The sequence below is a fragment of the Canis aureus genome, chromosome 32 (assembly GCF_053574225.1).
Source record: "Canis aureus isolate CA01 chromosome 32, VMU_Caureus_v.1.0, whole genome shotgun sequence".
NCBI classification, from domain to species: Eukaryota; Metazoa; Chordata; class Mammalia; order Carnivora; family Canidae; genus Canis; species Canis aureus.
In genome coordinates, this window is record NC_135642.1 from 44,600,061 (window position 1) to 44,624,955 (window position 24,895).

The following is a 24,895-nucleotide window of genomic DNA, read 5'->3' on the forward strand; positions in this document are numbered from 1 at the left end:
TCTAAAAGAATTTGCTTTCTAAAATGAACCTCCTCAGTTTTTTAGACTGTTACACAGAGGACGCTGCACCCCACCTCTACCCCAGTCACATTTCTAGAAAGACTGAGACTACCTGAACGTCCGGGAAGCCAAGCACGGCCTATATTCAGCGTTCCCTCCTAGCAGTGCAGACGGAGCTGCCTTCCAGGATTAGATGATAACCCAGGACGTGGCTGTCTGTGGGTCTGTAACCTAAATACGCTGAGGTGGCCCCGCATCACCGGAGGCTGGCAGCAGTCATGGGGCCGCACTCCGGGCCTGGCACCTGCCGACGTGGGGTCGACCGTGCCCTGGCTAGCTCCGGGCAGTAGCCGCCTTGCTCCCTGGGGGGTTCCCTCACTCAGGAGACCCCTTCCCGCGGCGCTTCTTTTCATCACGCAGCATCGTAAACCTGCCAGCATCTCAGGTCTTCGTTACCTGTGTTCTTCCCTTAAATCCAGATGAGTGCCCCACACCTAAGCATTTCCATATGTGGTTGGTGAGTTGGTGGGCTCCCGCTTTCACCTGCGCAGATTTAGTCGCTTGAAATCTGGGGCTTGAAAGCAGCTTCGAGCTCATTCCCAGCGCTCCCTCTTATAGGGAAAGCAACGGAGCCAAACTGGAACCAGCCTCCAGGATTCCTGCCTCAGTGCTCTCACCTACACGCTTGACTTTGCATGATTCAAATCGTAGGAACATACTTCTCATTTCTTTTTCTTTTTTTTTTTTAATTTTTATTTATTTATGATAGTCACAGAGAGAGAGAGAGAGGCAGAGACACAGGCAGAGGGAGAAGCAGGCTCCATGCACGGGGAGCCCGACGTGGGACTCGATCCGGGGTCTCCAGGATCGCGCCCTGGGCCAAAGGCAGGCGCTAAACCGCTGTGCCACCCAGGGATCCCACACTTCTCATTTCTTTGGAGATTTTCTCAGTTACGTATATGGAAAACAGGATCCCCTTCTCTGTAACACACTCAGCCATGTCGTCTTCCAGTGGACGTTGACAGAGCTCTTGCCTGGGCCAGACACCAGGACAAGGACCCAAGATACCGCCTCGGGGAGCCCAGAGCCTGGCCTCAGGGCAGACCCGTAAACTAGCAGCTGCAGCAGAAGAGGATGTTCTCCCAAGGAGGTCAAGAAAGGAGGCGATGGACTAAATCGTAAAGGACCCAGGAAGACAAGTGGAAGGATGCGACAGAAGGGGCCGTAATATGCGCACTGTGTGAGAGAGCAGACGTTCTGGGTGCCTCTGGCCTCCCTGGAGGTCACCTGCCAATGGATTCCTGTATTTCTCTGCCTGAGGATACTCTCTGGACAAGGAGCTGTTGGCTACAAGTGCAGGAGAGTTAACAGCTCCGGGAGTGACCCTCCAGCAACACATGGGTGGATTCTGTCCCCGCTCCCCCACCTCAGTGAGCCCCGAGGGGTGTTCTGCACGGTGGGTCAGGGCGCGCCAGTGCCAACCTAGGCACTAACCCATTCTTGATGGGCTTTCTCCCTCCCCCTTCTGTCCTTGGCTTCCTCACAAATAAAGTACTTGTGCCCAGAGCCTTATTTCAGGGTCTGGTCTGGAAGCAGCCCAGACCAAGAGACATGGATGCACAGGGTACTCTGGACTGTACGAGGGACATCTCATTCAGTCTGATGTAGCCGTGTGGCGGGGCGACTACGGGGAGTGGCAGGAGGCGCAGCAGTACACCAACCCCATGATGGTAGCTCCTAGAACTTGAGGTGCTACGCTGGAGCTGCAGAAAGCCACTGAAGTTGCTGAAGATTTATGATTACAGATCAGATTTATGGTACAGAGGACCGTAATGGCATGACCCCAGAGGCAGAAGGAATCGTAGAGAGACGCTTGGAGCCACGTGGGGAATGTTGAGGGCCCGTGGGGGCAGCGGAAATAGGAGCAAACACGTGAAGAAGAGAAAGAATAAGCGTAAGAGAGGCAGCATAGAGCTTGGTGACGTGGGAGGTAAAAGGGAGGGAGGAACCTTAAATGGCTCCCAGGTTTCTGACTTGAAATCTGTGAGTGATAGATGATATCCTCTCCAAATTAGGGATGAGCAGTTTTCCATAGAGGAAATATGCCTAAGGGCTACCCAAGGAGACCAAAGTCTTTGCATATATGTGTATTGTTTTTATAGACATATACAACTGGATTTTAAATAAATCAGTGATTAACTCTTGGTGGTTCTTAAGAATTTTCTTTTTGAGATTTTTTCTATTTATTTGACACAGACAGCACAAGCAGGGGAAATGGCAGGTAGAGGGAGAGGGAGGGAAGCAGGCTCCATCCCAGGACTCTGGGACCACGACCCAAGCGGCAGGCAGACACTTAACTGTAGCAACACCCAGGCGTACCAAGAATCTTTTTTTTTTTAAGATTTTATTTATTTATTTGAGAGAGAGAGAATGAGTAGTCGGGGCGGGGGGGCGGCGGTGGCATAGGGATAGAGAGAGGGAGAAGCGGACTTCTCACTGGGCAGGGAGCCCGATGCAAGGTGGGATCCCAGGGCCCCGGGCCACCACCGAGCCACCCAGGTGCCCCAGCTTTTAAGAATTCTCAATCCATTTTCCCACTATGATTTCCTTCTCCGACTTTAGTTATTCAACAAATTTCTCTTAGTAGGCCTTGCTACAAAAGCAGATTATTCTAGGAAAAAAGTCCAGGTGATTTCCTGGCTTGGTTTACCTGGAAATTCTTAGCAGGATCCGTGTGGCTGCTTCTGTGAATGAGGTAAAGGAAGGATCCCTCATCGCCGCTCTTCCTCGTCCTTCGTCCCAGCATTTCCAGAACGCCACCAAGCCACAGGGACACAGGACGGTTCTCCCCTTGAGACGAGTTCGCCTCTAATATTTACGAGACCATTTCATGCTACTTCCCAGCTCTCCACGAAAATGCTATTTCTCTGCCATCGACTACAACGACCCGTGGACGCACTTTGCACACAGCTCTGAGGTCACAGCTGTGTCTGGCGGGGAGGGAGGTGGTTGTCGTCAGGGGGAGCAACCACGTGACGCCCGCTCGGCCATCAGGCCCGGCAGCCAGAGCCAGGGAGGTGCGGAAGGCTCGTGGTCACGGCTCTCGTGTGTGCAGCCGGAATGAGGAGCCAGAGGAGCCGGAGGCGCCGCAGACGTGGCTCCTGGGGAGCTGGAAAATCCTGGGGTCACTAAGCCGGATTGCCCAGGCTGCTGGGTAAACACCGCTCGGCTGCTGGTGGCCCGGCCTTTGTGGCGGGGATTACAGCGGGGCTGCCTTGCTCCTCTCCTATTGTGCCCTTAATCTTCTAATTTTCACCCAGGTATTCTGAAAGACACTTTGGGTGGCAGAGGCCATGTTATTAGTCTTTGCTTCAAGGTGGGGGAGAAAAGACTGATGATTTTTTGTACCAGGCTTGGTTTCGAACTTGCTTTCAAGTAAAAATTGACATTGCAATCTTCTGGCGAAAGGATTGGTTTTCCATTAGGATCACTCCTAATGTGGGTGTGAGTCCAAGAACTTTTTACAAGTTGCAGTTCTTAATCATTTAAAAAATTCAAGCATCTGCAACAGGACTTTCAGAAATGCTCATTTCTTTGGCTTTACTGCTACCCCTTTTCCATTCTCGGTCCTTTAAGCTGTGAAGAGGAAAGGACAGTTTTCAAACCTCAGGGCAGCCTCTCAGCAACCCTAATTGGCTGAGACTCACGGAGCCCCCTTAAGTGTGGACTCCTTAGCTGAACTAATAGGATCAGAACCGTAATGAGTGATTATAAATTGCAGCCAACACAGGCCTTTCACTTAGCAGTCATTTCCTGATTCCATAACTGTACGAGGCACTATAGGGAGAGGGCCAGGAAGCAGGGGGGCCACACTGAACGAGTTTACAGTCCTTATGGCGGCACAGAATAAAACCTAGCTAATTCTGATTGGTTGGAGAAGACTGTTCTGAATTCTAGAATATATTTACACAAAAAGGAGTTTGTTGTTTTATGTATCTGTGGCCCTTAGGTTCATACCCGTAAACTACACTGACAAAACGGGTTCTAGCCAAAGTCCCTGGAAACTGTGTCATAAAAAGATAAGAATGATTTATAATTTAGCTCATTAACTATGTGGATATAAATGAGTGCTTCTCAAGTGTTTAAGGGTGCTTGAAAACCATTTGTTCAAGCAAAGGTAAACTTTGACTCTGCCTGCCTGAATTATTCACTCATGCATTAAACAAATATTTATGTAGCACTTGCTCTGTGCCAGGCCCTGTGCTAAGCTTGGGAGAAAGCAGAAATGACTCAGACATCATTTGTGTCCTCAAGGACCTCGGCAGCTAGTAGAGGAAGTAAGACACCTACACCGAGATGCGCGGTCGAAGCGAGTGGTGCAGAGGACACAGGACAGCAGGCAAAGCACTTAGACGCTGCCTGGTACATACTACCTGCTTCATAAACACCGGTACTGTTGCTACGTCATCACTGATGGAGTTAAAAGGAAGGAGAGACCACTCTTGGCTGCACTGGCTGTTTCCTGGAACAACTAAAACTTACTGTGGGCCTTGAACGATAGGAAGGGTTGGAACGTTTACAGTTGAGAGGCAGATGCAGAAAACAGCTAAAGCCGAGACATCGTGGCAGAGAACTAGGAGGAACGAACAGAGCACATGAGCTGGGTTGTGAGATGTGTACAGTGTGACTTTAGTGCATCCCAGGTTGCTAGGAGGTTCGACTGAGACAACAGATGTAAAAATACTGCGTGAACTCCATACGGTGACTTGCTGAGGTGTGGTGGCAGCGGTGTCATCAGGAGCCTTGATCAGGAAAGTGACGTGCTGAGAAGCATATTTTGGAACATTACCTGATGGAGAACATGTTAGACAGGAGATGGAAGGTGGGAGGGACCACAAACACTCACCTGGGCAAGAGGTGAAAGGAACAGGAAGGAATTTTCTTAAGTCCTCTTTATATATGATCTTCAGACTCCAGACGCAGTCATCTCCGTCTCATCCCTCTTCCCTGCTCCCCAGACCCAACCTGTTGTCACGTCTTGTTGACTGGAAGGAACCCTAACGTTACCTTAATCCAGTCTTCTGTCCATGTGTGAATCTCTTCTGTAGCCCCAGCTGGTCTGTATTTGAATCTCTCTTCTGACAGGGACCTCGTTACTTACTAAGGGAACCTATTGTGTCATTGATAAGCTTTAATGCTTAGAACAGTCTCTCATGACCTGTTTTCCTCCCGTGACCTATTAAACCAGTTCCGGTTGCTCCTGGGCAGCATACGGACTATTCTACTTCTGCCCTTCTCCCCGAACTTCTGTGTTCTCACCCTTCCACATATTCTCCTTCGCTTTTCTTCTCTTCGTACCAGTGGCTAGATAACAAGTCACTCCGGAACCTAGCGGCATAAAACAACCATCTTTTGGGGTGCCTGGGTGGCCCAGTGGTAGAGCATGCGACTCTTGACCTCAGGGTTGTGAGTTCAACCCCTGCATTGGAGGTAGAGATTACATTAAAAAAATAAAATATTAAAAAAAAAAAGCCATCTATTAATCTCACAGACTCTCTGTGTCAGGAATTTTGTCCAGATACATAGAAAACAGCTTATCTTTGTTCCCCAATATCCAGGCCTCAGATAGAAGAAGGTTTGAAGTTGGAAGGCTAGAAGTGGAAATCAGTCGTCTGAATGCTTATTCACACATGTCTGTGGTTCGTGTGGCTCTTAGCTGAGGACCTTTCCATCTGGTCACTCTGCAGATGCTAATTTGGGCTTCCTCACAGCCTGGTGGCAGGTTCCAAGAAGGAGCATCTTGGCGAAGACCCAGGGAGAAACCGTATCACCTTTTATGAGCTGGCCTCAGAAGTTATGCAGCATGACTTCCCCTGCATTCTGTTCATCAAGACAGTCACAACACCCCCCCCCCAAACCCGGACTTCAAAGGAGGAGAAAGAGACCCCTCCTCTTCACGGGGAACCTGAGGCCCCAGAAGAGCATATAGGACTAGAAATATTGCTGTGGTTGTGTTTGAAAAATAGATCTGCCGCGTTCCAGCCTACCCTGAAGATAAATGTGTTTCCAATATCCTGTTCTCATCTGTCTTCCTTTCTCTGTGCGGTCTCATACTTGGTATTGTCACCCTGTCTCTTGACATCACTTCCGTTAACTTGTAAACCAGTTGTAGTCATTAGCCACTGCCCTTCGACAAAAGACTTTCTGAGATTGGGAGTCAGGGAATGAAGTAAATATAAGAAGCTTCAGCAAGTTAAGCATAAAGGAAGGACCATTTGTTGAGTACCTGTTATGTGTCCCGGGCTGAGAGCTCCTTGTGAGGTTCCTTCCACCAACCCTGCCCACACCTGCCAAGGGAGCAGGGCAGCCTCCAGAGTGATACGGAAGAGTGATTGCCACACGCTTCAGCTCTAGAGTGAGAAGAATACAAGAGCAGGAACTTCTGGGCTGTTTCTGTATCAATTGCTAGTTTAGAGGTTTCGAAAGATCCACCCCTGCTTATAATAAAGCCTTAGTTGACTCATAGGGACGGAACGATGACCGTGTCATCGCTACAGTTCAACTTGTACTGCGTGCTCGGCACTGTGCCAGAGAAAGGGAGAGAGAGAAGAAGCTGGGGTTTTACTCTGTGTGTGACGGGAAGCCACTCGCGGATATTAAGCCAGAGGGTGGCAAGATCTGATTACTTAAAAGTAAAAATATTAGGTTTCCTCTGTGAGGAATAGATTGGAGGTGCAAGGCTGGAAGCAGCAAAGATCCGTCAGGAGGGCACTGCTGTCCTCACGCAGCCCCGATACGACCGTTTTGCCTCTCAGCTGCTCACCCAGCAGAAGCAATTGCCTTCGCTTGGCCACACGGCAGGGCCCCGGGCAGGGCTCCTGCAGCCTATCTGCCAAATTCTGAAGATAGGGGAAGCCAAAACATGCGCAAGCTTAGCCAAAATCAGCACAAGGCCCTCCTGCTTACGGTGACTATGAGGAAGCTGGAGTTAGGAGATCGGAAACGTCCTGCCGGAGAGGCCTGTTGGGACAGCAGCCCTAGCCCGCGGGTCCGAGCTGCAGAACTGGAGCCTGTCGCCAGCCACCCAGAGCCGCATCCTCCCCTCCCAGCTCCTCCCTGCCCTTCCTTCCCTCCACCTGTGGTTGAGGCCGTCACCTCTGCAGCTGCCACTTTCTTGGGCCTCCATTCAGACCTCCATTCAGGCCTCTGCCAGAACCCGGTTTCTTCTTAGTGCCTCACCCTCTCCCTCCTGTTCCCATGGGTGTCCCGGCCTTCCTCTTTCTCCAGCCTCTTCCAGGTTGTTGATTCTAAACAGCAAGAATGTCCATCTCTTCTCATCATCTATTACTTCTCCTCCCAGAAAGGCTGCTTCTCAGAAGTCCCCCTTTTCAGCAGTTCAGCTGAAACTCATCATCAGGCACTTTGGGAATCCTCCCAAGTATTAGCCAGCCTCACCCTACTTGATAATCTTACTCTTTAACCGTCCCTATTTTTTTTTTCTCTTCTCTAACCAAATGTCCAGATATCCTAAATGCTCACACACACATCTTTCCCACCTTCAGTTTTCTCTTCCTCTCACATCTGCACCAAGCCATCCACATTCCCTTCGGTGGGGCTCACAATTAGATCTGCATTAAACAACCTATAGGGCGTGTGTGTGTGTGTGTGTGTGTGTGTGTGTGCGCACGTGCACGCACGCACAGGAGGGTGTAATTTTCAAAGTAGATTCGCAGCTATTATAACATCCTAGGACTGAACAGAATCTTAGACATCATTGTGTTCCATGCCCAGCTGACGTTTGAGTACCCTCTGCCACTTGGATGGGTGTGATCCCCCACTTTTTCCAGAATAGGGAAGAATATAATACCTCCCCAAAATCCCATTGAACTTTGGAATGTCCTAATTGTTGGAAAGATTTTCATGAGTTTATCTAATACCTGCTTTCAGATAATGTCTCTTCTCTAGGGTCATAAGTAACAACAGAACACTTCTTCAGTTTGAAAATGACTTACAGCCTCTAGTTCTGAGGTGAATTTCCAAATCCTTCAAATATTCCTCAGATGACACTGTTCCCAAATACTTATACCACATAAGTCACTTTCCTAGAGAACTTTCTGGTACAAAAGTGTCCTGAATGTAGTATGGTACCATTGCTGGACCCAGTACTTCCAGGGTAGTGGAGCAGGACTAAACTTTTCTGGCTATGTACATTGTGCTCCTATTAGTTCAGCCAAAATTGAGTTGTATTCATTGATAAACAACTCTCTACTGGTTTGAACTGTTAGGCAGGTAATTTGCTAAGCCTTCTTCCCCAGCTTATCACTGTGAGCTGTATCCCAGCCCCCATCACATAGCTTCTTCTTGTTATAAACATATACGATTAGTTTTTATAAAAATCTAAAAATAGGATATAACATTCATTTCTATAAATTCCATCCTTTTTTCAGTTCTCATTTATTTTTTAAACTTTTTAAATAATTACTTACTTTCTCTTGAAGCTATCTTCACTTTGCTTCTAAGACACCACATCTTCCTCCTACCCCATGGGTTCCTCTGTTTTAGTTTCCTTTGCTGTTTTCTTATCTCCCCAACTTTTAAATGTTTACATATCCCAAGATTCAATCCTCAAACCACTATCTGTGTTCACTTACTGGATGAGCTCCTGACTTTAAATACCGTGTACATACGTGTTGATGACTCCCATATACCTCAAGCCCAACCACTCTTCTGACCTTAGACTTGTTTATTTAATCAGTCATTCACAAATGTTCATTGTGTGGCTATGTGTCAGACCACTGTTCTAAGCCCTAGAGACAAAACTGACAAAAATAGCTAACCTTGGTAAGCTCATTTTATCCAATTTCCAATTCATTATCTCCACTTAGAGGTCTAATAAGCATCTTGAATTCAGCAAGCTTAAAGCTGAACTCCTGGTTTTCCTCCCAAGACATGCTCTATCCACTGCTTTCCCCATTTCTTTTTTTTTTTTTTTTAAGATCTTATTTATTCATTAGAGACAGAGAGAGAGAGAGAGAGAGAGAAAGAGAGGCAGAGACACAGGCGGAGGGGAAGCAGGCTCCATGCAGGGAGCCCGACTTGAGATTCGATCCCAGGTCTCCAGGATCACGCCCTGGGCCGAATGTGGCACTAAGCCGCTGAGCCACCCAGGCTGCCCTGCTTTCCCCATTTCTGTAAATGGCAGCCACATTCTTCCTGTTATTCAGGTCAGAATCCACCGAGCCATTTTTTTTTTACTCTTCTTTCTCTCACACCTACATCCAATCTATTAGGAAACCCTGTTGGCTTTCCTGCACTTCTCACCACATTCATAGCTACCAGCCTAATTCATCCACCATGATCTCGTCTTGAATAATTCAAACAGCCTCCTAATTGGCCTCCCTGCTTCTGCCTTGGCTCTTCTAAAAGCTTTTCAACCAATTAGCTATAGTGATTATCTTTAAGCCAAAGTCAGATACGTCACTCCTCTGCCCAGAACCTTACAATGGCTTTCATTCTCATTCAGTGAGATCCATAATGTCCTTACAGTGCTCTGTAAGACCCTATCTGATCTTCCTTACCTCTCTGACCTCGTCTCCTATTGTTCTTCCACTCACTCAATCTGCTAGAGCCACAGTGGCCTTGCTGTTTCTTGAATATGTCCTGCATGTTCCTGACTCCAGGACTTGAGACTCGCTGCTTTTCTATCTAAAACAGCCTGGTCTCAGATATCCTCATGGCTTCCTTCCTCACTTTCTGTAGAACTCTGCTTACTTAACACCTTAGAAAGAGCTTCCCAACCACTCCGTATAAAATAGTATTACACATTGACCTACTTGTTTATCCCTGGCCATGTCCCGTGCTCTCTGTAGCACTTTGCACACCTGACATACTACATATTACATATATTGTGTATTTTTTCCTTATGTCTTCCTACACTAAAATGTAAGCTTTATCAGGTAAAGGGCATAGATTTTACTGCTGAATCCTAGTGCTTTGAGTAGTGCTTGTCATAGAATAGGTCTTCAACAAATATTTATTGAATAAATGAATGAATCGTGAGTAACTAGTCCTATTGTGGTGGGCAGAAAAAATGCCTCTCCTGAACACTACCCAACAAAAATAAAATACACATTCTTCTCAAGTATACTTGGGATATGTTCCAGGATAGACTGTCTGTTAGGCTGAAGATGAAGTCTCAGGAGATTTAAAAAGACAAAGTATCTTCTCCAACCATAACAGGACAAAGGTAGAAATTAATAACAGAAGTAAAATTGAAATATCCACAAATTTGTGGAAATTAAACAACACATTCTTAAACAACAAATGGATTGAAGAAAAACTCACAAGGAAAACTAGAAAATACTTAAAGATGAAAATGAAAACACAGCATATTAAAACTTATAAGACACAGTAAAATCACTGCTAAGGAGGAAGTATACAACTGTAAACATTTACATTGAAAAATAAGAAATAAATCAACAACCTAACTATACAACTTAAGCATCTAGAGAAAAAAGAACAAACTAAATTCAAAGCTAGCAGAAGGAAGAAAATAAAGATTATAGCAGGGATCAACGAAATAGAGAATAAAATAACACTAGAGAAAAATCAATGAAACCAAAGTTTGAGTTCTTTGAAAAGAGCCACAGCATTGACAAACCTTAAACCAGATGAAGTGAAAAAGAGAAAAGACTCAAATTACTAAACTCAGAAATGAAAATGGGGCACTCGTTCTGACAGCACATACACTAAAACTGGAACAATACAGAGAAGATTAGCCGGCCCCTGCACAAGGATCACACTCAGATTCTTGAAATCTTCTATGTTTTCTGTAGTTATAATATAAGATCGTATACTTGAATTGTACTGAGAGCATAAACTTTAAGCATTCTACCACCAAAAAAAAAAAAAGATAACCATGTAAAGTAATGGATGTCTTACCTTTACTGTGAGAATCATTTCAGTGAATCCATTTTTTTTTTATTTTTTTTTTATTTATGATAGTCACAGAGAGAGAGAGAGGCAGAGTCATAGGCAGAGGGAGAAGCAGGCTCCATGCACCGGGAGCCCGACGTGGGACTCCATCCCGGGTCCCCAGGATTGCGCCCTGGGCCGAAGGCAGGCGCCAAACCACTGTGCCACCCAGGGATCCCCTCAGTGAATCCATTTATCAAATCATCATGTTGTACACTTTGAATAAGTTATAATTTTGTCAGTTATACCTGAATAAAGGTGAGGGAAGAAAAGATATGAAAGTGGGGGGCACCTGGGTGGCTCAGCAGTTTGGTGCCTGCCTTCAGCCCAGGGCATGGTCCTAGGGTCCCGGGATCGAGTCCCACATCAGGCTCCCTGCATGGAGCCTGCTCCTCCCTCTGCCTGTGTCTGTGCCTCTCTCTGTGTCTCTCATGAATAAATAAATAAATAAATAAAATATTTTTTTAAAAGAGAAGTTATGAAAGTGGAAATATTACTATGGATTCCACAGAAATAAAAAAGGATTATAAGAGAGTGCTATTAACAATATATGCCAACAAATTGGATAACCTAGATGAAGTGGATAAGTTTCTAGAAACAAAATACCTACCAAGACTAAATCAGAAAAAAATAGAAAATCTGTATAGACCTATATAATTAGTAAGGAGATTGAATCAGTAATCAAAAATGTTCAAGGAAAGCCCTGGAGCTGATGGCTTCAGTAGTGAATTCTACCAAATATTTAAAGAACTAACACCAATCTTTCTCAAGTTTTTTCCAAAAATATTGAAGGAAAGAGAACACTTTGTAACTCATTCTTTGAGGCCAGCATTACCCTGAAACCAAAGCCAGACAAAGACACTACAAAGAGAGAAAATCACAGACTGATATCCCTTATGAACATTGATATAAAAATGCTCAACAAAACTACCAAACCAAATGTAGCAGCCTAGTGAAAGGATTATACATCATGACAAGTGGTATTTATTCCTGGAATCCAAAAAGGGTTCAACGCATGAACATCAGTCATTGTAATTAGACCACACTAACAGAATGACGGAAACAAAAATGCATGATCATCTCAGTTGATACAGAAAAAAGCATTTGACAAAATTCAAACACTCTTTTGTTATAAAAACACTTGGGGCACCTGGATGGCTCTTTCAGTTAAGCGTCTGACTCTTGCTTTTGGCTCAGGTTATGATCTCAGGGTTGTAAGATCGAGTCCCACACTGGGCTCCATGATCAGCGTGCAGTCTGCTTGAGAGATTCTCTCTTTCTCCTTTGCCACCACTCCTGCTCATGCACACACACACTGCCCCCCAAATAAATAAAATCTTTAAAATAATTTTTAATGGCACTCAAAAAGCTTGGAATAGAAAGACAGTACCTCCACATAATAAAAATCATATATAAAAAACCCACAGGAAACATCATAGTGATGGTTAAAGACTAGAAGCTTTCCTCTAAGATCAGGAACAAGGCAAGGATGCCCACTTCTATTCAACATAGTACTGGAATTTCTAGCCAAAGCAATTAGGCAACAAAAGGAAATAAAAGGCATCCAAATCAGAAGTGAAGTAGTAAAGAATTATCTCAGTTTGTAAATGATATGATCTTATATGTAGAAAACACTAAAGATTTCACACCAAAAAAAAAAAGAAAGAAAAACCTGTTAAAACTAATAAACGAATTTGGCAAAATAGGAGAATATAAAGCCAGGGCAGAAAAAGCAGTTGCATTTTTATACATTAACAATGAACAATCTCAAAAAGGAAATTATGAAAATTAGTCCATTCACAATAGCATCAAAGAAATAAAAACTTATGAATTAGTTTAACCAAAAAAGTGAAAGCCTAATACAGTGAAAAGTACAAAACCTTGCCAAAAGAAATTAAAGAAGGTATAAATAAATGGAAACACATTCCATATTCATGGATTGGAAGACAGTATTGTTGAGAAGTCATTACTCCCCAACACAGTCTGTATATTTTATATAATCTCTAACAAAATCTCTAAGACTTTTTTTTTTGCAGAAATAAAAAAGCTGATCCTAAAATTTATATGGAATCTGAAGGGACCCCAAATAGACCAAACAATCTTTAAAAAGAAGAACAAAGCTGGAGGACTCACATTTCCTGACTTCAAAACTTACTTCAAAGCCATAATAATCAAAACAGTGTGATACTGACAGACAGACATGTGTAACAATGGAACAAAATAGAGAGCCCAGAAATAAACCCTCACATATATGGACAAATGATTTTTGACAAGGGTACCAAGACCATTGGATGGGAAAGGACAATCTCTTCAACAAGTGGTGCTGGGGAAACTGAACATCCACATGCAAAAGGATGAAGGACACTTTCAAACACCATGACTTAAAATGACTCAAAGACCTAAAACTAATAAACTCAGCAGATAAGAGAGCAGAAGCTTCAGGATGTGGGATTTGGCAAAGATTTCTTGGATAGGACACTGAGACATAGGCAGTAAAAGAAAAAGTAGACAAATTGGATTTCATGAAAATGTTTTAAATTTATATGTCAAAAGACAGTATCAACACAGTAAAAAGGCAACCTGGAGAATAGGATAAAATATTTGCAAATTATATATCTGATAAGGAATTAATATCCAGAAACCATGGAAAACTCCTAAAACTCAACAACAAAAACAAAAACACTATTAAAAACTAGGCAACCAAAGATACAAATGTAGTGATATGAAGGGACCCCTGCACCCCAGTGTTAATAGTAGCAATGTCCACAACAGCCAAACTATGGAAAGAGCCCAGATGTCCATCGACAGATGAGTGGATAAAGAAGATGTGGGTGGCTCAGCAGTTGAGCATCTGCCTGTGGCTCAGGACGGACTACTACTCAGTCATCAAAAAAAAAAAAAAAAAAAGAAATCTTGCCATTTGCAATGGCATGGATGGAACTAGAGGGTATTATGCTGGGTGAAATAAGTCCATCAGAGAAACACAATTATGATCTCACTCATATGTGGAATTAAGAAACAAAACAGAAGATCATAGGGGAAGAAAGGAAAAAATAAAACAAGATGAAATCAGTGAGGGAGACAAACTGTAAGAGACTTAATCATAGGAAACAAACTGAGGGTCACTGGAGGGGAAGTGGGTGGGTGGGTGATGGACATTAAGGAGGGCATGTGATGTCAAGAGCACTGGGTATTATATACAACTGATGAGTTACTGATATCTACCTCTGCAACCAATAGTAAATTATATGTTAATTAAATTTAAATTTTAAAAATGGGCAAAATACTTAAATAGGCATTTCTCCAAAGAAAATACACAAATGCTCAATAAGCCCATGAAATGAAGTTTAACATTACTGGCAGTAGGGAAATGCAAATAAAAACTATAGTTTTTAAATACCACCTCATATCCATTAGGATGGCTACTATCAGAAAGACAATAGCAAGTGTTGGTGAGGATGTGGAGAAACTTGAACACTTGTGTATTATTGGTGTGAATGTAAATGATATAGCTGCTATGGAAAACATGGCAGTTCCTCAAAAAATTAGAAATAGAATTACCATATGATCCAACAATTCCTTTTTTTTTTTTTTTTTAAGATTTTAGTTATTTACTTATTTATTCATGAGACACACAGAGAGAGAGAGGCAGATACACAAACAGAGGGAGAAGCAGGCTCCATGCAGGGAGCCCGATACGGGACTCAATCCTGGGACCCGGGGGTTAGGCCCTGAGCTGAAGGCAGACACTCAACCGCTGAGCCACCTAGGCGTCCCATGATCTAACAATTCCACTTCTGAGTATATATCTGAAAGAATTGGAAACAGCATTTTAAAGAAGTATTTGTATGCCTGAGTTCATAGAAGCATTATTTACAGTAGCAAAAACAGAAGCAACCCAAGTGTTCATCAGTGGATGACTGGATACATAAAAAGTGGTGTATACATACCATGAAGTATTATTCAGCCTTAAAAATAGGGAAATGGTTAAATATTCTATATCATGGTTAAACTTTGAGGAGACTTTATGCTAAGTTAAATAAGCCAATCCCAAAAAACTAAATCTTCTGTGATGATTCCACTTACGTGAAGTACTTAGTCATAGAGACAGAAAGTAGCATGTTGGTTGCCAGCAGAAGGGGGAGTGGGGAGGTATTGTTTAATGGGCATAGAGTTTCAGTTTTACATGATGTAAGAGTTATGGGGAGGGTTGATGGTGAGGTTTCACATTATTATGAATATATTTATTACCAACAAACTGCACACCTAAAATAAGATGGTAAATTTTACTATATATATATTTTAACACAAAAATTTGGGGAAAAGAATAGTGCCCTGCCAAAGATATCTATACCCTAATCCCCAAAAACTGTAAATGTGTTATCTCACATGGCAAAAGAGATTTTGCATAAATTAAGGATCTTGAGATGGGAAAGATCATCCTGGTTTATCCAGGTGGGCCCAATGTAATACAGAGTTCCTTGTAAGTGAGAGAGGGAAGCGGGAAAGTGAGCATTAGAGGGACTCGCTGGTGCTCTGCTGCTGACTGAAGATGGAGAAGGGGCCCCGGGCCACGGAACGCATTTGTAGTCCAGTAGCTGTGAAAGGCAAGGAAAGAAATTCTCTCCTGCAGCCTCTAGAAGGAACACAGCTCTGAACGCCTGATTTTAGCCCAGTGAGACTTACTTTGGATTCTGACCTCGCAAACTCTAAGAGAATAAATGTGTATTGCTCTGAGCCACTAGCTTGTGATGTTCCATCAGCAGGAGGACCTGATACACGTGTCTGCCCCTATGTAGGCTATCTAGGACAGGGGCCCAGTCCTCCTTGGCTGCACACGTCACAGCGGTCACTTCATGGAGCACAGGTACTTTGGCTTTTCAAATGGAGAGTATCTGACAGATGATGATCATCATGACCCTGGTGCTCACCTGGTGCTCGCCTGATGAACGATACCGCTGGTTGTAGGTCAGCCCCACACTGCACTACCTCTAAAACAACAATTCACTTTTTATTTTTTCTATTTTTTTTTAATTTTTATTTATTTATTTATGATAGTCACAGAGAGAGAGAGAGAGAAAGAGAGAGGCAGAGACACAGGCAGAGGGAGAAGCAGGCTCCATGCAGGGAGCCGGACGTGGGATTCGATCCTGGGTCTCCAGGATCGCGCCCTGGGCCAAAGGCAGGCGCCAAACTGCTGCGCCACCCAGGGATCCCACAATTCACTTTTTAAACAGTAAAGTTTACATCCATCCCTGGGAGAGACAGTGGCTTAATCCCACCCACTCCCAACAGTGTGCAGCCCATTGACTGAAATGGAAAGTTCTCTCAGGATACCTGGGGATTTCAGACCTGAAGAAACAAACAGAACCCAAATCCAAGATAGAGCAGTCTAGAAGATCACTGTCACTGAAGGAGACCAAGGTTGATGTTACCAAGCCAGAAAAATGGGGGCGAGGCAAAAGAGAGAAAACCAGCCAGGAACAAAGGGGAAAAAGGCCTATAGTATCTGGGACTGTTACTGCTGCTTTTTGGGGCCAACTAAAACCTGGTATGTACGTGGTTTATAAAATACTGAAGATGGAATGGATGGCAATTGATTCAGGCCCACAGAAATCACTGCTTTTTTCACACATCTGTACTTCCTTTAAGGCAGGGTAGGGTTTTCAGGTCCTGTGCAGGAGTACTGATGGTCCACTTAGAGTTTTTCCTAATTGAATCTGGCTTTTAATGAACAGAACTTGATATACACTAAGATCTCTAGTTCTAGAGAACAAACAAAAACACTTTAAAATTCAGTAAAATTGAGATATCAGAATGTATGTAATATATAAAATTTCAGATCTGAGTTTTCATATCTTCCATGTATTTTTAAAAGAAAGTTTTGTAACTTATGTCTGATATGAATGAGGCCTTTTACATTTTTATTATAAACATTTGGGCTTAAAGTGATTGTAACTGGCAGTTAAGAACAACAGGAGCCAGTGCCCTGTTCATGGACAAATTATCTGTATTTCAGACTAAATCAAAAGTAAACATTGCCTAAAGTCCTTTCAGGTCTACATTAGTTCTGTGCAAGCCAAATGCACTAGACAAGCCCTCTGCCTTCCCCTTGGTCCTGTGGATTCTATGGGCTCACTTTAAAATTAATAGTCTTAATTAGCTAAAAGGCAGCCTAGTATACGATAGGAGAAGATATTTGCAAATGACATATTGGTTAAAGGGCTAGTATCCAAAATCTATAAAGAAATTATCAAACTCAACACCCCAAAAAATAATTTAGTCAAAAAATGGGGAGAAGACTTGAATAGACGTTTTTCCAAAGAACACATCCAGACGGCTAACAAACACATGAAAACATGCTCCACATCACTCATCATCAGGGAAACGCAAATCAAAACCACAGTGAGATACCACCTCGCACCTGTCAGAATGGTTAAAATTAACAACACAAGAAAAAACAGGCGTTGGCAAGGATGCAGAAAAAGGGGTGTGACCCTCTTGCGTTGTTGGTGGGAATGCAGACTGGTGTGGCCACCCTGGAGAACAGTATGGAGATTCCTCCAAAAGTGAAAGATACAACTACCCAACGGTCCAGTAATTGGACTACTAGGTATTTACCCAGAGGATACAGAAATACTGATTTGAAGGGTACATACTCCCCGATGTTGATAGCATTCTCAACAGTGGGCACACTATGGAAAGGGTGCAATCGTCCTTAGACTGATGAATATGGATAAAGACGCTGCGGTGTATACGCACCCCGGAGTATTGCTCAACCATCAGAAAGAATGTAGTCTTGCCGTGCACCGTGATGTGGATGGAGCTACAGTATATTATGCTATAAGGGAAATAAGTCAGAGAAAGACAAATACCATATGATTTCACTCATATAGTATTTAAGTGAAAACAAAAACGATGAACCTATGGGAGGGGTTAAAAGAAAGGGAAACAAACCATAAGAGACTCTTAACAATAGAGAACAAACTGGTGATGGAGAAGGAGTTGGATGGCGGATGGGGATTAAGGAACATACTTGTGGGAAGCACTGGGTGTGGTATGTAAGTGATGAGTCACTGAATTCTCCTGAAGCCAGTATTACTGCACTGTGTGTTAACTAGGATTTAAATAAAAATTTGGAAAAAAGTGGTCTTTTCTATGAAGCACTATTGTATCCATTTTGAACCATTTACACATTTAAGTTATTGAATGGTTATTTAATTCATTTTTCTGAATCAATATTTTTATTTCATCAGGAGAATATAGCAAAGTATCCTAGATTGTGCTGTTATATAGTTTGTGATTAGTATTTTTCTAAATAATGGGATGAGATGGAGAGAGGAAGAAGGAAACAGTCTGATGACCTTCACTTTTTTTTATTTGCACTTACTCTTTTGAAGAAGTAATAGCAGTGAATTCATGTCATTTAAATGTCTAGAAAGATTGGGGATCCCCAGGTGGCTCAACGATTTGGCCCCTGCCTTTGGCCCAGGGCATGACCCTGGAGACCCGAGATCAAGTCCCACGTCGGGCTCCCTGCATGGAGCCTGCTGCTCCCTCTGCCTGCGTCTCTGCCCCTCTCTCTGTGTGTCTGTCTCTGTCTCTGTCTCTGTCTCTCTGCGTCTCTCATGCATAAATAAATAAAATCTTAAAACAAACGTAGGGAAGAGTACCGGAAAGGAGGACACAGAGCAGGGACCTGTCCCTTGTCTTCCTGGGGGAGCGGCCGGTGTGGGCCCTCGCCTGCAGCCCCCGGGCCGCCCCCGCCTGGAGGGGCCTCGGCCGCTGGCTCGTCCCTGCCGGGCGCCGGCACCTACCCGGCCTCCTCCCCTGGGCGCGGAGAGCCGGAGAGCCGCGCCTGGAGCCAGCGATGAACCCCGGGCGGCAAAGTGAATCTAAGTCCCAAAAAAGAGAGAGGTCGTTGCTCAGAGAAATCAGGGTTCAGTTTCAGGGAAGAACGGGGGGGCAGAGCGTGGCGGCCGCGTTGGCACAGCTGCGGGCTCCGGCCGCGGGGCTGCGTGGGGCCTGGGTGGGGGCCCTGCTGCCTTCACTCCGGGACCCCCAGGACCCCCCAGGCCCCCGGCGGTGGAACCGCGCTCCTGAGGCCTGCGGGCCCCCCGCGTCCCCGCCACCCCCCAAGGTCCCCGTCGCGGATCCGGGCGGGAAGCTCTGGTGTCTCTACCCCGGTCCCTGGAGGTCTCCTGGGCTCTGTCCGTGTGTCCAGCCCCGGAATCTAAACGAGGAGCACCTGCTAGGCCTCAGGGAAGGAGGGGGCCAGCCACAGGTGCTCACCGCCCAGGGGTGCAGGGAGGCGGCCACGCCCACCCCCCCAAGGTGTCTCGTTCCCTCCCCCGCAGCTCGGCTGGTCGCCCTCTAAGGCCTGCTCCGCTCACTCCACTTACCTCTAACATCCCTCGGGAGACGCCGTCTAAGCAGCTGAACGTTTCTTTGTCAGGTCGTGCGGCATATTCGACAGTAATCGCCAGGATCCCACGGGACTGACCGCCGCTCTCCAGGCCACGGACCTGGCCGGAGTCCTGCACATGCTCTACTGCGTCCTCCTCCACGGCACCGTCTCGGACCCCGGCACCGCCAGCCCCAAGGACACCTACACTCCCAACACGGTGCGGGTGGCCGTTCAGAGCCTACAGTTCTTCAACAGCTTTGCAGCCCTTGATCTGCCCGCTTTCCAGGTACCTAGCATTGCTCAGGGTTGGTGTCAACCAACCAAGAGTTAATATTTTAGTACAGATAAAGCTGTGCTGTTTCTCTCCTGGGTTGGGACATAAGGAATAAACTACAAAAAAAAAAAAAAAGAAGAAGAAATCACAATACCTACCATTTATTAAGCTTCTGTCTCCTGGGAACTGTATTAGGTGCTCCACATATGCGTCATGATAGTCCTGCAAAATATTACACCCATTTTACAGACGGAAATGCTGACAGTTAAAGTAGTTTGCCCAGGGTTACACGTGGCTTTGCCGGGACTAGTACCTATGATGTTCTGACCCCAAACCCTGTGCCATTCTGCTACTAATAAATCTTGTCTTGGTTACTTTATAGAAAGGCATTATTATCCCATCAACTTTGAAACATTAAGGAAAATCATGGTTTCTTACATAAACAGAACCAAAACTAGATAAATTGTTTTGATTGATAGGACTTTCTGTGGCTGATTTAACTGATTTGTGTCCATTATTCAGTTTTTATAGCTGAAGAAAGAAAAATTGCTTTATGCTATAACACCAGACTGTCAGCTTAGAAATAGATTTTTTTCCATGTAGGAAATTTAATTTTCAAAAACACTGAACCTCTGGAACAGAGCAAGCCCCAAGGAGTAGACTTTCTCTTTCAGTTTATTAACTGTCAAGCAATTTCATTAAAAAAGGAACAAACTTGGCAGATGATGAACCCATAATTTAGATGAATTGCTTTGCTCAGAGGGAAGAAGGTTATAGAGATATAAATGTATGAAAATGGTGTTCTCTAGCCATTCCCAGATAGAAGAAATGCTTGTTTTGTAGCTGATGACAAATGTGGAATTCTTGTCTTCCTGTCATTGTGTTCACAACAGAAAATTAATGAGTAAGTTGTATCATTGGATTCGATATCTCTCAACTTTGCAGAGTTAGTTTATCCATCACAAGAACAGAAACCTCTTTAGGGTTAACGCATTTCAGCTTCCAGACCATTTGAACCAGCCTTCAGTGGTAACTGCATAGGCTGTAAAGTTCTGAGAGTTTATCGCACGCCTCAAACGGGGTGGCTGCTGCAGAAAATGCCAGTGGTTCTCGCCTCTGGGTTGAACAGAACGTCTGTGTTTTACGAAGACCCAAGCCCATTGCTTTCAGTGCAGAAACAGCTTGGAAATCAGGAGACAGTGAGTTTTTGTCTTCAGAACACGGAGACCAGCAGTCTCCCCATCAGCTCGTCCAAGTAGAGTGATTTCCTCTGTTGCCAGGGATCGTGGAAAGAAAATATCTAAGACTATCTGTGAGCTTCTAGTGTTCTAGGTCTTCTGACGAGGATTGATGTGGCTGCAGGGCGCCCCGCCCCCGCATCGTAAACGAAGCACCTGCACGAAGTCAGCCGCCTCCATCAGCGACACTCTTGAATGTCAGGTTGCCCAGGTCACGTCCCTGTGCTCCGCGCACCCTCCACGCGCCGCAGCCCATTCCGTCTCACTCAGGAGGCTTACGCTGAAGTCTAGGCAGCCCCGCTCCCTTCGGGGCCTTTAGGCTCAATAGCCAATAATGTCAGAAAAATCAAAATCTTATCTCTGGAGCCCTTCATGGCAAACTAACGTAAAGGCCGAGCTTTCTCCTCCCTAGCTCCTTGACATATCCAGCCTGCAGTGTGCTCCCCACTTGAGCCACGTTTGTCAAAAACAGCAGGGGAAACACCGGGGTGACTCGAGAGTGGTCGAGTGAGAACCAAAGGCCCGGCCTCCAGGTAGGCTGTCTTTCCGCGGCTGCTTCCTGGCGCCTCTCCTCTTCCTTTGCCCCTTTCCTCCCTGTCCTTCCTGCAGCTCTAAGTCTTTCTTTCCTATTTGTTTCTTCTTTTCTTAACCTCTCTCTGACTCTCCGGTCTCCTTTTATCTTAGTTTGGCCATAACAGTTTCTCATTCTCTCCCCAGGCATTATTCCCAGGTACTCTTTCCCCTAACTGGTGTGTGGGCCCGGAAAGCCTGCGGGGACCTCCTCCCTGGCTGCCATCCTTTCCATACTCAAGGCCCAGCATGTTCTTTCCTTACTGCTCATCAGCCTGTGTAGGCACCCAAATGCCCAGAACTTCTAGCATCGTGGCCTTTAACACATCTACCAAGGATCACCTTATTGTTCCAGTTACTTATATGCATTAAAAAAAAAAAAAAGCTGGGATCCCTGGGTGGCGCAGCGGTTTGGCGCCTGCCTTTGGCCCAGGGCGCAATCCTGGAGACCCGGGATCGAATCCCACATCAGGCTCCCGGTGCATGGAGCCTGCTTCTCCCTCTGCCTGTGTCTCTGCCTCTCTCTCTCTCTGTGACTATCATAAATAAATAAAAATTAAAAAAAAAAAAAAAACTTAGTAGACAGTAATCACTTTATTACAGTCACAGATTCTATGGGCCCAGACTTCAGAGCTCACCACCGTATGGGTGGCTTCTCACTGCTCCACGATGCCGGGCTTTAATCAGAAGCCTCAGATAACAAGTGGGGGGACGGAGGGGCAGGTTGACACAGTAGCTGGGAGCTAGAATCTTCTTGAGGCTCCATCCATCTCCTGTTTGATCCCTGGGATGACTTACAGATGAGGCCCGCCAAGGTCCCTAACTAGGGCTTCTTCTGTGTGACGTGGGCTTAAAACATCATAGTGTCTGGTTCTAAGTGAGTGTCCTGAGAGGGAGCTGCCAGAAAACAAGTGTTCCAAAAGAAACAAATTGCATGGCTTTTTCTGACTTTGCTTACAAGTCATATAGCTGCATATCAACCGTAATTCTGGTTAAATCAGTCATCAGCCTTCCAGATTCGAGGGGAGAAGGCGTGGGCCCCACCTCTCGTGGGAGGACTAGCAAAGATTTATAGGCATTTGTTGAACCACCACACTGTGTCTGGTAAAGTAAAACATCCACACGGACGTCACTGATGTAGGTGGACCTCTGATGCAGCGTGTAAATACAGTACAGAGATACGGGATTTGCATCATAAAACAACGGTGAGTTTGGGAGGAATGCACTATTATGGGAAATATGGTCAGAGAAGCTCATGTTGCAGTTCATCAGAACAGCTTACATGTCATAAGTGAGATTTTAGGAACTGTTTATAAAAGGGAAACAGATTTTAGGTACAGCACGGATCTGACCTCAGAAAAATCTGGGAGACAATTTATGAATTGCCTGAGAGGATCCAAGGACCGAAGCATAAAACTGAAATGAGATAAATAGTCTGACCTGCTAAGGAGTTAAATAAGATGACGTACGGCGCGCTGACCGGTGCGTCACAAGAACGCAGGCTGTAGTGGGCATCGCCGCCACACCTTTGGGTCTGGAGTCAGTCTGCTGAGACTTTGGGCCGTTACGCTACCATGTCTGTGCCCTGAGACGAGGCATGTGGATTCAGCTTCTCATCTGCGTCACAGGGAGGATCCGTGGGGTCCTGGAGGCGCCGGGGCGGGCTGGCACGCAGCGGGCCCGCCGGGAAGTGGGCGAAGACTTTACTTCATCCTCCCGAACTCCTTTGCAGATGTTGATTCCGAAGGGTGCCTTCTGGTGCGGCGTGGCCCGGCCGCCCTCTGCAGAGCCGTGGGCCGTGCGCGTGTTTCCTGTGCGAGCCCCACGTGGGGCGACAGGGCTTCGCCGCCGGCTGTCTCCCCGGCCGGTTCCGCACGATGTCACGGCGGCTGGTCAGGCCGGGCCTCAGCGGAGTCCGGCTCGGGCCTCGGGGCCGGGTGTGCACGTCGCACCGCCGTGACAGGCCTCGCAGTCGCAGGGGTCTCAGGAGACGAATCAGTGCCCTGACTGCCCTGGCAATTGATTCTGGCTAAACAGGAAATAGGGTTTCCTTGAAAAACTGGTTTAATTTCTATATTCGGCCTTAGGCGCCCCTTGCCCGCTCCTCCCGGGGAAGGCCGGGCAGGGCCCGGGTCGCCGCTGGACTCGCTGACCACAGCGGCTGAGCCAGGAGGCGTCGCCCCTTGATTTAAAGGAATGAAGCTCGGAGGCCTCCCGGGGCTTGGAGAACGTTGGCCTGAGGACGGGGCACGGCCCCGCCGCCCCACTCCCGGCCGCAGCCGTGGGGCCCGCTCAAGCCCGGGCCTCGCCTTCCAGGGCTTCCCGGCACCCCGCGGGCCTCGCCTCCGCCTCCCGCTGCTCTGCCCTTTGACATGTTCACTAAAGAGAGGCTTGGGCTGCACAGATGCCCCGACCCCCTCCCGGGCCGCGGCCCGTCTGCAGGGGCGACCCCAGGAGCCGGGGCAGCCGTCCTGGCTTGCCTCCGGGGGACACCGGCTGCGACATTAGGGAGCGCTGGGCTCCAGGGCTGCTTGTTCCATTGCTTTCCTCTGCAAACATAAGTAAATAATTAGGATTGTATTTTTATCCGTGTGTTCAAGAAAGCATTTTCTCCCTCGGGAGAAAAAAAAAAGTATTAGAAGTTAGCTAAATGGTGGGTTCACAGGAGGATTGTAGTATTTTTAATATTTTTCCAGGTTTTCTGCAGCAAGATTACTTGCACAATGAAAAGAATTTACTTGTTACACATGGAATGAATAATCCTGCTCTAGGTGGCAGTGTCGTGTCCACGTGGTGACGGTATTTCTCCGTGTCTCCTTTCGGGTTAAACGTTCTCTTTATTATGGTCATTTATTAGAGCGAGAAGCCCCAAAATGAACTGTCGAACTTCGCGCTCTAGAAGCTTCCTATGCCTTTCCAGACCGTGCAGGAAGTGCGCAGGGTGTGGCCTCGCCGGGTGCTCTGCGCGGCCCCCCTGGCAGTTCTAACGGCCCCTGTCTTCCTCAGTCTATCGTAGGGGCGGAGGGCCTGTCGCTTGCATTCCGACACATCGCCAGCTCTCTCCTGGGCCACTGCAGCCAGGCGTCCTGCGAAAGCCTCCTTCATGAGGTCATCGTCTGTGTGGGCTACTTCACCGTCAACCACCCGGACAACCAGGTAAGAGCCCCCGGCAGCTCCTGAGACGGCCCCTCGGCACCGAGCCCGTGCGGTCCCCGGTGAGGAAGGGCGGCCTAGAGCCCGTCTGTCCCTGGGAGGCCCTTTAGCCAGGCTCCGGCCACGCGTCTCTGACCTGTTCTATCTAACGAGACCCCGCCAGCACCAGCTTAGCTCCAGGGCCTCCTCTTAGAGCTAAAAACAGGAAATATGTCAAGTAAAATAGTCCCTACATAGAAGCATCGTACTCTTACCACGTAGGTTCCGATGTGCCGTCCC

General features: G+C 46.1%; 1 protein-coding gene, 1 long non-coding RNA gene and 1 other non-coding gene across 10 annotated transcripts in view; 2 read left to right on the forward strand and 1 right to left on the reverse strand.

The window, feature by feature from the left end:
- Positions 1-3,881, reverse strand: part of LOC144303595 (uncharacterized) — a 94,186-nt gene extending 90,305 nt beyond the window's left edge. Inside the window, exon 1 of the long non-coding RNA XR_013370618.1 lies at positions 2,711-3,881. This is a non-coding gene — a long non-coding RNA (uncharacterized LOC144303595). The remainder of the gene's footprint in view (positions 1-2,710) is intronic.
- Positions 1-24,895, forward strand: part of SCAPER (S-phase cyclin A associated protein in the ER) — a 421,844-nt gene that overhangs the window by 365,411 nt on the left and 31,538 nt on the right. For all 8 annotated transcript variants that reach the window (XM_077882048.1, XM_077882050.1, XM_077882046.1 and 5 more), the window contains 2 exons: positions 19,430-19,667; positions 24,470-24,619. In XM_077882048.1, coding sequence (XP_077738174.1) covers positions 19,430-19,667; positions 24,470-24,619 — 388 coding nt within the window. The remainder of the gene's footprint in view (positions 1-19,429; positions 19,668-24,469; positions 24,620-24,895) is intronic.
- On the forward strand, positions 10,725-10,830 carry LOC144303691 (U6 spliceosomal RNA). Its single transcript, XR_013370670.1, has one exon. It is a non-coding gene; the product is annotated as a U6 spliceosomal RNA (small nuclear RNA).